The sequence below is a fragment of the Neovison vison genome, chromosome 12 (assembly GCF_020171115.1).
Source record: "Neovison vison isolate M4711 chromosome 12, ASM_NN_V1, whole genome shotgun sequence".
Taxonomy (NCBI): Eukaryota; Metazoa; Chordata; class Mammalia; order Carnivora; family Mustelidae; genus Neogale; species Neogale vison.
Window position 1 is genome coordinate 31,540,764 of NC_058102.1, and position 13,863 is coordinate 31,554,626.

Consider the following 13,863-nt stretch of genomic DNA (forward strand, 5'->3'; position numbering starts at 1 on the left):
GAGTCAATAAAGAAACAAGAGCTTTGAATAACACACTGGACCAGATGGACCTCATAGATATATACAGAACATTCTACCCTAAAACAACAGAATACTCATTCTTCTTGAGTGCACATGGAACTTTCTCCAGAACAGACTACATTCCAGCTCACAAATCAGGTCTCAACCGATACCAAAAGATTGAGATTCTTCCCTGCATATTCTCAGACCACGATGCTTTGAAACTGGAACTCAACCACAAGAAGAAGTTTGGAAGGAATTCAAATACTTGGAAGCTAAAGACCATCCTGCCAAAAAATGTTTTGATCAACCAGGAAACTAAAAAGAACTCAAACAATTCATGGAAACCAATGAGAATGAAGACACATGGGTCCAAAACCTATGGGATATGGCAAAGGCAGTCCTAAGGGGGAAATACATGTCAATCTAAGCCTCAATCAAAAAAAACTTAAAAATCCCAAATACACCAGCTCTCTTTACACCTTAAAGAACTGGAAAATCAACAACAAATTAAGCCAACCCCACACACAAGAAGGGAAGTAATCAAGGTTACAGTAGAGATCAATGAGATAGAAACTAGAGATACAGTAGAATACATCAACGAAACTAGAAGCTGATTCTTTGAAAGAATCAATAAGAGCGATAAACCATTGGCCAAACTAATCCAAAAGAAAACAGAGAGGACCCAAATTAATAAACTTATGAATGAAAAGGGAGAGATCATAACTAACACCAAGGAAATAGAAACAGTCACCAGAAATTATTATCAACAGTTATATGCCAATAAGTTAAGCACATTAGATGAAATGGATGCATTCCTGGAAACCTATAAACTTCCAAAACTGAAACAGGAAGAAATCGATAACCTGAATAGACCAATACCTAGTAACGAGATTAAAGCAGTGATCAAAAACTTCCCAAAAAATCAAGAACCCAGGACCTGATGGATTCCCTGGAGAATTCTACAAAACAATCGAAAAAGAAATAATCCTTATTCTCCTGAAGCTGTTAAAAAAAAGAAAGAAAGAAAGAAACAGAAGGAAAACTTCCAGACTCTTTCTATGAAGCCAGCATTACACCCTTATCCCCAAACCAGGCAAAGACCCCATCAGAAAGGAGACTTTCAGACCAATATCCCTAATGAATATGGATGCCAAGATTCTCAACAAGATCCTAGCTAATAGGATCCAACAGTACATTAAAAAGATTATCCACTATGACCAGGTGGGATCTATCCATGGGATGCAAGGGTGGTTTAACATTCACAAATCAATCTATGTAATAGAACAAATCAATAAGAGAAGAGAGAAGGACCACATGGTCCTCTCAGTTGATGCAGAAAAAGCATTTGACAAAATACAGCATCCTTTCCTGATTAAAACTCTTCAAAGTGCAGGGATAGAGGGAACTTGCCTCAACTTCATAAAATCCATCTATGAAAAACCCACAGCAAATATCATTCTCAATGGGGAAAAGCTGAGACCCTTCCCTTTGAGATCAAGAACATGACAAGGATGTCTCTTTTCGCCGCTGTTGTTCAATGTAGTACTAGAAGTCCTAGCAACAGCAGTCAGACAACAAAAAGAAATGAAAAGTATTCACATTGACAAAGAAGATGTCAAAGTCTCTTTCTTTGCAGATGACATGATACTTTATATGGAAAACCCAAAAAACTCCATACCGAAACTACTAGAACTCATACAGCAATTTAATAATGAGGCAGGATACAAAATCAATGCACAGAAATCATTTGTTTTCTCATACACTAATAATGAAACTGTAAAAGGGAAATTAGATAATCGATTCTATTTACTATAGCACCAAGAAGCATAAGATACCTGGGAATAAACCTAACCAAAGAGGTAAAAGATCTGTACTCAAGGAACTATATAACACTCATGAAAAAATTGAAGAAGACACAGAAAGATTGAAAAGCATTCTATGCTCATGGATCGAAAGAATAAACATTGTTAAAATGTCTATACTGCCTAGAGCAATCTATGCTTTCAGTGCCATCCTGATCAAAATTCCACAGGCATTTTTCAAAGTGCTAGAACAAACAGTCCTAAAATTTGTATGGAACCAGAAAAGACCCCAAATTAAGGAAATGTTGAAAAAGAAAAACAAAACTGGGGACATCATGTTGTCTGATTTCAAGCTTTACTACAAGCTGTGATCACCAAGACAGCGTGGTACTGGCACAAAAACGGACACATAGACTAATGGAACAGAGTAGAGAGTCCCAATATGGACTGCAACTCTATGGTCAAATTATCTTTGACAGGGGCACCTGGGTGGCTCAGTGGGTTAAAGCCTCTGCCTTTGCCTCAGGTCATGATCCCAGTGTCCCAGGGGATCGAGCCCCGCATCGGGCTCTCTGCTCAGCAGGGAGCCTGCATCCTCCTCTCTCTCTGCCTGCCTCTCTGCCTGCTTGTGATCTCTGTCAAATAAATAAATAAAGTCTTAAAAAAAAATTATCTTCGACACAGAAGGAAAAAATATCCAGTGGAAAAAAAGGCAGTCTCTTCAATAAATGGTGCTGGGAAAATTGGACAGCTATGTGTAGAAGAGTGAAACTTGACTGTTCTCTTACACCATACACAAAGATAAACTGGAAAAGGATAAAAGACCTCAATGTAAGGCAGGAATCTATTAAAATCCTGGAGGAGAACATAGGCAGTAACCTCTGACATCAGCCACAGCAACTTCGTTCAAGACATGTGCCTCCAAAGGCAAAGGAAACAGAACTGGAAATGAACTTTTGGGACTTCATCAAGATCAAAAGCTTCTGCACAGCAAATGAAACAGTCAATAAAACAAAGAGGCAACCCACGGGATGGGATAAAATATTCGAAAATGACACTACAGACAAAGGGCTGATATCCAAGGTCTATCAAGAACTGCTCAAACTAGGGGTGCCTGGGTGACTCAGTGGTTTAGGCCTCTGCCTTCAGCTCAGGTCATGATCTCAGGGTCCTGGGATCGAGCCCCACATTGGGCTCTCTGCTCAGCGGGGAGCCTGCTTCCCCCTCTCTCTCTGCCTGCCTCTCTGCCTACTTGTGATCTCCGTCTAGCAAATAAATAAATAAAAATCTTTAAAAAAAAATTCTTTAAAAAATAAAAAAAAAGAACTGCTCAAACTCAACACTCAAAAAACAGATAATCATGTCAAAAAAATGGGCAGAAGGCATGAACAGACAATTCTCCAAAGAAGACGTACAAATGGCTAACAGACACATGAAAAAATGTTCATGATCATTAGCCATCATGGAGATTCAAATCAAAACCAATTGAGATACCACCTTCCACCAGTTAGAATGGCCAAAATCAACTAAACAGTAAACAGCAAGTGTTGGAGAGGATGTGGAGAAAAGGGAACCCTCTTACATTGTTGGTGGGAATGCAAGTTGGTGCAGCCACTTTGGAAAACAGTGTGGAGATTCCTTAAGAAATTAAAAATAGAGCTACCCTCTGACCCTGTAATTGCACTACTGGGTATTTATTCCAAAGATACAGATGTAGTGAAAAGAAGGGCCATCCATACCCCAATGTTCATAGCAGCAATGGCCACAATCACCAAACTGTGGGAAGAGCAGGATGCCCTTCAACAGACAAATGGATAAAGAAGATATGGCCCATATGTACAATGGATATTATGCCTCCATGAGAAAAGATGAATACCCAGCTTTTGTATCGACATGGATGGAACTGGAAGAGATTATGCTGAGTGAAATTAAGTCAAGCAGAGAGAGTCATTTATCATGTGGTTTCACTTACTTGTGGAGCATAAGGAATAATATGGAGAACATTAGGAGAGGGAAAGGAAAAGTGAATTTGGGGAAATCGGAGGGGGAGATGAAGCATGAGAGACTGTGGGCTCTTACAAACTGAGGGTTTTAGAGGAGAAGGATGTAGGTGGATAGGTGAGCCTGGTGGTGAGTATTAAGGAGGACACATATTGCCTGGAGCACTGGGTGTGATACATAAACAATGAATCTTGGAACACTGAAAAAATAAAATAAAAATTTTTTTAAAAGCAAAAAAAAAATGGAAGGAAGTAAGAGAAAAAAGGTAGAAAGATGTTGTAAAACACTAATCCCTCTTTTGTTATTTTCCTATGTATTTATAGGACCTAGACCAGGTTAAATTATGCCTGTTACCAGACAGTCATGTTTAATTCCCTTATTTTGCCTTTCTTCTTCTTATAACATCTCCTTTAAAGAAAACCTCATTGTCCTATTTTATCATTCTTCATAACACATATTACCTGACATTATATTATATATTGGCTTCCTTACCAACTACGCATCCCCCACCCCCAAACACAAGTTCTAGGATAGCATTTGTTTATTTTTAAAGTCCAGGGCTTAGAATACCTGACATACAGTAAGCATTTTGTTTGTTATAACAAAAAGTGAGCAAATTAAATTTGTATGCCAACTCCTGCATTTATGTGTCCAGCCTGACTTCTCAGTGCTGTAATGGAATTACCTACTTTACAACTCCTGTTTCAAAGGAATCTTAAATTTAACATATCTCAAATAATCTCCTGATGTCTGTCTTTCTCCCAGTCTTTTCTGTTTCAGTAGGCACTACTATTACCTACTCAGGGAAGATACCTTAGAGTTGCTTTCTAGTCATTTCTCTCCCCTGTCATTTTTATATCTCAAATAAAATTCATTCATATCTGTCCTTTTTTCTCCCAACTTCACTGCTGGGACCCTATTCATCAGAACTTTGCTATATCTTCCTAATTTCTGATTTCCCTGTGTACTACTTTATTTATTCTTTACATTGCCTTCAGAATGATTGTTTAAAACTTCCTCCTTAAAATCTTTGAATGGCTTCCTATTATATATTAAGTTAATTCCAGTTCCTTAACTTGACATACCATGCCTGGCCCTGTTATCTCTCCCTTTTTACCTCATAGCACTCTTCACTTTTGCTGACTTTTGTTGACACCCCAGACTCAGTCCTGCATCAGAGCATCTGGATTTATTTGTGCATCAGCTCTTTCCCTGGCTGGCTTCTTTTTGAGACTGGCTCCTTCTAATACTTTAACTTTCTGCTTAAATACCATCTCTTCAGGAGTTAATACCTTCTTCAACCGCTTTATCTTGATTTGACTGCTTTTTCTCTGGGTTCATACTCTGTATCTTTCTAGATATTTACTTTTTTCTTTTTTCAAAGATTTTATTTATTCATCTGACAGAGAGAGGGACACAGTGAGAGAGGGAACACAAGCAAGGGGAGTGTGAGAGACTGGCTTTCCACCGAGCAGGGAGCCCAATGAGGGGCTCTATCCCAGGACCCTGGGATCATGAGCTGAGCCCAAGGCAGCCGCCCAACCGACTGAGTCACCCAGGTGCCCCTGGATCTTTGCATTTTTAAAAATTTAATTTTCTTTTTTTTTTCTTAGCATTCCAAAATTTATTGTTTATGCAGCACACCCAGTGCTCCATGCAACGTGTGCCCTCCGTAATACCCACCACCAGACTCAACCACCCCCTCACCCCTCCCCTCTGAAACCCTCGGTTTGTTTCTCTGATTTTTACATTTTTAATGATTGTTTTCTTTGCTTACCTGTTCACTGCTGCCTTCCATACCCTCCCCAGCTCCTACCACACATACATACTCACAGACACCAAATGGTGAGGCCTATGAAGGTCAAAATTTTATGTTTCTTTTTACTGTGGACATGCAGCACCTCACTGCTATCATGCTAGGGATGCTCAGTAACTATTTGTGTGAGACAGGGACGTGAGCAACCTTCATTGTGAAGGTTGTGAAATTCTAAGTATTCCAGCTGGGCAAAATGCACACAGCAGAAACTAATGCTCAGAGGCCACAGAGATTTTGATGATTATTTTAAAATAATATTTTCTATATGTATGTGTGTGTGTTCGTATGTATATATTACATGTACGGGAGCTCCTAATTTTGTTAAAAAATTAGATTGTGAGTTTAAGGAGATATTATATAAAGCAATATCACTGCTGTGGTATTAGTCTGAATTACAATGTAGTTTCTCAGTGATGTTTCTGTTTTATTCAGTGTGAAAATGCATCCCTAAAAGAACAAATGGAGTCTATAAATAAAGAACTGGAGATTACCAAGGAAAAGCTTTACACTATAGAACAAGCCTGGGAGCAAGAAACTAAACTAGGTAAGTATGAGGACTCTGATAATATAAAGTGATGAAGACCTAATAGTGAATATTTTTCTTTTATAGTTCCTTTTCTATATCAGGTGAAAAGGAAGTATTTTGATAAAAATTAACTATGCTTTAACAGTGTAATTTAGCAGGCAGTTGATGAGTAATATCTTATGCTAATCTCTACCAAAATTTGGTTTTTAGTTATTTAATTAGATTTTTCTTAGTGAAATCATATATGTTAAAAAATTATGTCTAGGGGCACCTGGGTGGCTCAGTGGGTTAAAGCCTCTGCCTTCAGGTCAGGTCATAATCCCAGGGTCCTGGGATCGAGCTCTGCATCGGGCTCTCTGCTCAGCAGGGAGCCTGCTTCCCTTCCTCTCTCTCTGCCTGCCTCTCTGCCTACTTGTGATCTCTGTCTGTCAAATAAATAAATAAAATCTTTTAAAAAAAAAAAAAGGAAAAAATTTGAAAAAAGAAAATATTATGTTTAAGCATTAGCTATTTTGAACCATTTAACAAATCAAGATTGGTGATAATTTTTAAATACCTATATCTTGGTGGTAGTGTGTGGAATTTTCCACTGTGTGTAAAGTACTATCGGGAATGCATCATTTGATAGACTTAAGTTAAAAGGTCACCATAAAACATCAAAAAATTTTTGCAAAGAATTTATATAGCCCTAGTTTGACTATTATTATTTTTTAGATCACTTTATACATGTTTATGTGAGCACTGGGTATTGTGTGGAAGTGTTGAATCACTATATTGTACCCCTGAAACTGATATTATACTGTGTGTTAACTAACTGGAATTTAAATAAAAACTTAAAGTGTAAGTTTGATTCTAATAGAAAAAATATATATACTTTAACTGTATTTAACATTATATAGTATATTCACTTAGTAGATGTCAAAATATTCGTTTTACTCATCATCTTATACAAACAAATATTCATGCAGTATGTTACTGTTTCAGTGATTAAATCACTAGGTCTTATTTTTCTATTGCTTATGGTACTTCAGTGAACATATTCACGTATATCTAACATAGATATTACTGTCTCAGAAGATCTTAAAATCTTTGTGGCTTCTGCTAGGGTTTTCCATATTAGTTTTTCAAATAGTTATCCTAGTTCATGGCATTTAAGTAGTTTTTTTTATCTTACTAGCATTGTGCTTTATTTTCACATAAATTTGCTCCTTTGGATAAAGTGTTTTTGTATGTTTTCTAATGCACTTAGAGCTCTAATGCTGTTCAAGGTTTCTGTTATGAAATAGAGCTGTTTTTTGTTTTGTTTTGTTTTGTTTTGTTTTAATTGGCAATTGGGACATGTACTTTAGTGAAGGCTAATATTGGGCCTAACATTATCTAAAATAAGCTACTTTTAGAAATGCAGTTTTTAATTCATTAAGAGATTGTAAGTGAATTGACTTTCCTGTAGCTTCCACATGAAAGAAGGTATCTTATATCCTAAAATATAAAAAAAGGTATTACATACAATTGTGGTGAGTTCTCTGTACCTTTTACCTTATCCCTCTTTGATAAATTAGTGTTGGATTTCCTATAGAAATTCCTAAATTTCTATGAGGAATAATTTTTACGATCACTTGACTGATGAAGAATAGAAGTTCCAGAGAGATAAAATGGGATAGATGGTATCCAGACATGAATAGAGCTAAGGCTGGAATCCAGGTCTGTCATAATTCATAAGGCTCTTGTGTTTTCCACGGAACCATGTTATTACTGCATCCTTGTCTATAATGGCTAAAATATTTGGGATATGATTTTGATAATAGCTTGAGATTGACTTAGTATTGTTGCATATAGGAAATGAATCGAACATGGACAAGGCAAAGAAATCAATAACCAACAGTGAAATTCTTTCTATTTCCAAAAAAATCACTATGCTGGAGATGAAGGAATTAAATGAAAGACAGCGGGCTGAACACTCTCAAAAAATGTATGAACATGTCAGGACTTCATTAAAGCAAATGGAAGAACGTAATTTTGAATTGGAAACCAAATTTGCTGAGGTTTGATACAATTTTTATCATGTAATAAGAGTAAGAATTAGTCATGTTAGACATATGTCTATGTTAGACATTGTATTTTGTGGGAGATTAGTTTGTACTTCTGAAGTAACAATATAGTGCTTGTGTTTCATGTAATGTGTAAATAAAAGATGTATTTTTAAATCTGAAATGTTTAATAAGAAAGCACGTATTTCTGTGAATGAGTTCTTTTTTCTCAGCAGCCACTACATTAGAGTTAATGCAAAAAGGTATTATTTGCTTAATAACAATGTTGCCTTCCACTGCCATCAGTTCATTTAACAAGTATCTATTGAGTGCCTATCACATGCTGGATAGTGTATGGGGGCTAGTGTTAGGGCAGGAAACAGAATAGACAGTAATCTCTACTCTCAGGACTTTGCATTTTAATAGTAAGATTTAGACTTTTTTGATATGGTCAGAAATGTTAAATTGGCTGGCAATAAATACAGTTTGCAAATATTCAACAATTAATGATGAAAAAAACTCGTGTAATGTTTACTTTGAGAAATAGTATGTATTTTAACCTGTCATTTGTTTATTTTAACCGAGTCACTAAATGTATATTAAGAAGATTTTACTAACTCATATTTATAGATAATATAATCAAAGTAAGGTATAATATGTATACCACATTTCAAAGAAATTTAAGAAAATCAGGGATTCAAATATTATATTTTGAGTTGTCTAATATAAATGACTTTTGGTGGGTTGGTATACAACCAGAGTTGCTATAATCTGTTCCTCACTCTTTCTCTTTACCCTCTTTAATCTATTCTTAGTATTTCATCACACCTAATTCAGTATGATTTGACTAATGCCAAATAAGGAGAACAGCAGTATGGATGGCAAAAACTAAATTGAAAGGGAAAACCTCACCCAAAACTAATAAACCTGAACATTTTTTGTTACTTTTTCTTAGCTTACCAAAATCAATTTGGAAGCACAGAAGGTGGAACAGATGTTAAGAGATGAATTAGCTGATAGTGTGAGCAAGACAGTAAGTGATGCTGATAGGCAACGGATTCTAGAATTAGAGAAGAGTGAAATGGAACTAAAAGTTGAAGTGTCAAAGTAAGTTCATGTAAACTTTTCAGTTATTAGATGTGTCTACTTTAATTTGTCTTTAATAAACCTAGTTACAGTAGTTTGGGATAATACTCTTCTTGGAATTGATACTGATTGTTCTTATTTTTCTTTTTTTGTAAGAACAAGATTACATAAGATAAACAAGATTAATTTTTAACAGGCATAAATAATAATATTGAAGAGGAAATAACGTCCCAAGATTCATATTTCTTACAGTCCAGGAATGGTATTGCAGGAAGAACTGAATTTGGAATTCAGACCCTATGCTACCTAGTTCTTCCACATAATGATATTTTTTTGGAGGAAAGTGTGATGGTCATTTAATTTATTTAAACTTAAGTTTCTTATATCTGATAAAGGGTTATCCAAAATATATAAAGAAATTATACAACTTAACACCCAAAAAACAAATAATATAATTAAAAATGGGCAGAAGTAATTAACAGGCATTTCTCTAAAGAAGGCATCCAGATGGCCTGTAGACACATGAAAAGATGCTCAGCATCACTCATCATCCAGGAAATGCAAATCAAAACTACAGTGAGATATCAGTTAACACCTCTTAGAATGCTAAAATCAAAACCACAAAAAACAAGTATTGGTGAGGATGTGGAAAAAAAGGAACCCCCTTGCATTGTTGGTGGGAATGCAAACTGGTGGAAAGCAGTATGGAGGTTCTTCAAAAAGTTAAAAGTAGAACTACCCTATAATTCAGTGATAGCACTACTAGGTATTTACTCCAGAAATACAAAAACACTAATTCAGAGGAATACATGCACCTCCATGTTTATAACAACATTATTTACAATAGCCAAATTATGGAAGCAGCCCATTTATTATTTATTGATAAATGAATGGAGAAAGAAGTGGTATGTGCAATAGTATTCCAGTATTCCAATCATTGAAATATTATTCAGCCATAAAAATTTGCCATCTTGCTGTTTGCAACAACACGGACAAAGCTAGAGAGTATAATGCTTAACAAGATAAGTCAGTCACAGGAAGACAAATACCATATGATTTCAGTCACTTGTGGGACTTAAGAAACAAAACAAATGAGCAAAAGAAGAAAAAAGAGAAAGACAAATCCAGAAACAGACTCTTAACTATAGAGAGCAACTGATGGTTGCCAGAGGGGAGTTGGGGGGGTGGGGGTGGGGTTAAATAAGTGATGAGGATTAAAGAGAGCTTGTGATGAGCACTGGGTGTTGTATGAAGTGTTGAATCACTGTTTGTACACCTGAAACTAGGATAACACTGTATGTTAACTATAGTGGAATAAAACACAATAACATAAATATAAACAAAATAAAAGCAAAATTAATATATTAAGAAATTGCCACAGCTACAGTGACTTTAAACAACCACTATCCAGATCAATCAGCAGCCATCAACACTAAGGGGAAACCCTCCACCAACAAAAAGATTATGGCTCGCTGAGAGCTCAGATGATGTTGGCATTTTTTAGCAGTAAAATATATTTTAAAATTTTATTTAGTAAAATATTTAATTTTATTTAATTTTTAATTTTAAATTAATTATCTAATATTTTATTTAATATTTATTTTATTTAATAAAATATTTCTTTAGAGAGAGTATGAGTGGATCGGGGGCAGATAGAGAGGGACAGAGATCTCAAGGGGACCCCACACTGAGCGTGGAGCCCAATGTGGGGCTCAGTCTTAGGACCCTAAGATCATGATCTGAGCTGAAATTAAGAGTCAAAGATTTAACCAGTGAGCTTCCCAGGCACCCCTGCAATAAAATATTTTTTAGTTATAAGAAATAGAATAGATTTTAGTCTACTTTTCTATAAGATTGCTATAAAGATATGAAAAATTCAGATTTTTCTTTAGTTTGCATTTATTGAGTAGTATGTATTGTGCTAGGTATTAAATATATATTAACTCATGTAATTACTCGTGTAATTATGCTTAATAATCCTAAAGTAATATTGTGATTTTTATTTTACATGTGGAAATCGTTTATTCACTTGGAACACAAAATATATATAAGGAATAAATACTGTGTGCCAAGTAGAGTACCAAGAGTGCCAAGGAGTACTGTGTACTCCTGGGTAATTTTTGTCAATTCAGTAGAAAGGTAATAGGAGTCATAAGTTGATCTGTCAAGTACAAATAATTATTTATAAAAAAGGCTTTATGGCTTGCCCATGATGAAGTTATGTTTTGGAGCCTTGATAGCCCTGTGGGAATATCTGTTATTCTCAGCCCCTTTCACTATGAAAAATTCCATTCTGTGTTCTTCCTCTTACCTCATCAACCTCTCCTTTTGAAATAAACTAACTTATAATTATTCATTTTATTATATTTTAATTTTTAAAACTTATGTAACTGTCAGTGAGACTTTCTAATCAATGTGAGGAAACCTGACTTATCTTTCACAGTGAACTAAAATTATTCTTGCCTAGAGTAAAATGTATTTTACTTTACCTCTGTGCTCTTACAATAGTAGTCTTACAGGAAATTTATTATTTACTATCACATTTCCCCCAGTTTTTAAATTGTAGTAACCATATAATCTCTCTTTTTCACATTTCCTTCTTTCTTTCTTTTTTTAATTGTATTTGAAAGAGCAAGAGCACAAACAGTAGGAAGGGACAGAGAGAGAAGCAGACAGTCCCTGCTAACCAGGGGTGGGGGATGGGGGGGCAAGACCCCAAGACCTGAGTTGAAGGCAGACATGTAACCAACTGAGCAACCCAAGTACGCCCCTCTTTTTCACATTTCTGATAAGCTTGTAAATTAAAACATATATTAATCTATCTAGGGAACCCAGGAATTTTAAATTCTATATTCTTAACTGTACAATTCTGTCAAATAAAGCTACTCAATACCTCACTCTAACTCTGCCAAACTAGGATAGTAAGTGCTGTATATGTATGTATATGTATAGTTTGAGATAATTTACTTTAAAACTTCTCAGGACATTTCATACAATACTATGTATTATGAATTTTCAACAGGGAGGGCTGTTGGGAATGGAGTTATATTTTAACAGAGCATGTGTTAACCTCTCCTGGAATTGTATTTCATGAAATAGTTGAGGAAATTTTGCTTTAGTTTTGATATTAAGATGCTGGAAATTAGTGGCTTTTCCAAGAGTCTCGAAATATAAAATACTGGTATTTACTTAGAAAATGTATCGAATTGTTCCTAAAGTATCTTTTCACGTCCTAGACTGAGAGAGATTTCTGATATTGCCAAAAGACAAGTTGAAATTCTGAATGCACAGCAACAGTCCAGGGAAAAGGAAGTGGAGTCTGTCAGAATGCAACTGTTAGACTATCAGGTAGGTACAGTATTGGCTCTTCTAAACAGACTTTTTCTTTTTCTTGAATTCGCATTAGATATTGGCTGATTTTACAGTGTTAATCAGAGAATATATCAGACAGAAGCTCCTATGCTTGTTAATTGTAACCTGATTAGAAAAACTCTTTAATTTAAAATATCATTCATGATGTAGAAAAGCATTTAAATACCTACAAATACATTGTGCTGGTTGCTAATCAAAGTTGAGACCTGAGAAATAGGTAAGTCTTTGATAACAATATTTTCTCTTGTATTAATATGTAGATTTTCACATACATATTCTCCCATTATAAATTTTTTAGGATTAAAAAAAATTTTCCACATTAGTGTTATACCAATATTGTTATTTACTTATGGGAATTGAAAAAAATCAGTAAAATGCCAACTGTTATTTAAAGTTAGAAGCCATTTGATTTAAAATATGCTTGATTCTGTGGTTTTTTAAACAAGCTTTGATAATTAAAATTTAATTAAAGCTAGGCTAGATTTTTATAGGATCTCATGTACCACACTTCTTAAAATTTTATTTAGTAAGCTGTGTTTTTAAATCCATGAAAAGTGTCATTAGAAAAACTTGAAACTGACTCTATAAATATATACTTTTTTATGTTAGGCACAATCTGATGAAAAGGCACTGATTGCCAAGTTGCATCAACATATCGTCTCCCTTCAAATTAGTGAGGCTACTGCTCTTGGTAAGTTGGAGTCAGTTACATCTAAACTGCAGAAGACAGAGGCCTGTAATTTGCGCTTAGAGCAGAAACTTGATGAAAAAGAACAGGCTCTCTATTACGCCCGTTCAGAAGGGAGAAACCGGGCAAAACATCTGCGCCAAACAATTCAGTCTCTACGACGACAGTTTAGTGGAGCTTTACCCTTGGCACAACAGGAAAAATTTTCTAAAACAATGATTCAATTACAAAATGACAAACTGAAGATAATGCAAGAGATGAAAAATTCTCAACAAGAGCAGAGAAATATGGAGAACAAAACAATGGAAATGGAGTTAAAGTTAAAGGGCCTGGAAGAGTTAATAAGCACTCTAAAGGATGCCAGGGGAGCCCAAAAGGTAAAACATGGACTTTCAGTTCAGTGTTTCCAAAAGAGTTACGTAGTAATTTTAAGTTCTTAATGTGTAGCTATCTGAAAAATGCTTACTAAATGGCGAAAATTCCAATTATAAGTTATTAATATCGATTCTATAAGTTAAAAGTTTTGGCTTTTTAAATGTCTA

The 13,863-nt window shown here is 35.1% G+C and overlaps 1 protein-coding gene across 11 annotated transcripts in view; it reads left to right on the forward strand.

Annotated features, from left to right (window-relative positions):
- CEP290 (centrosomal protein 290) overlaps window positions 1-13,863 on the forward strand; it is a 98,202-nt gene that overhangs the window by 42,634 nt on the left and 41,705 nt on the right. For all 11 annotated transcript variants that reach the window (XM_044227365.1, XM_044227367.1, XM_044227366.1 and 8 more), the window contains 5 exons: window positions 6,055-6,166; window positions 7,985-8,190; window positions 9,131-9,282; window positions 12,498-12,609; window positions 13,243-13,698. In XM_044227365.1, the coding sequence (XP_044083300.1) occupies window positions 6,055-6,166; window positions 7,985-8,190; window positions 9,131-9,282; window positions 12,498-12,609; window positions 13,243-13,698 (1,038 nt within the window). The remainder of the gene's footprint in view (window positions 1-6,054; window positions 6,167-7,984; window positions 8,191-9,130; window positions 9,283-12,497; window positions 12,610-13,242; window positions 13,699-13,863) is intronic.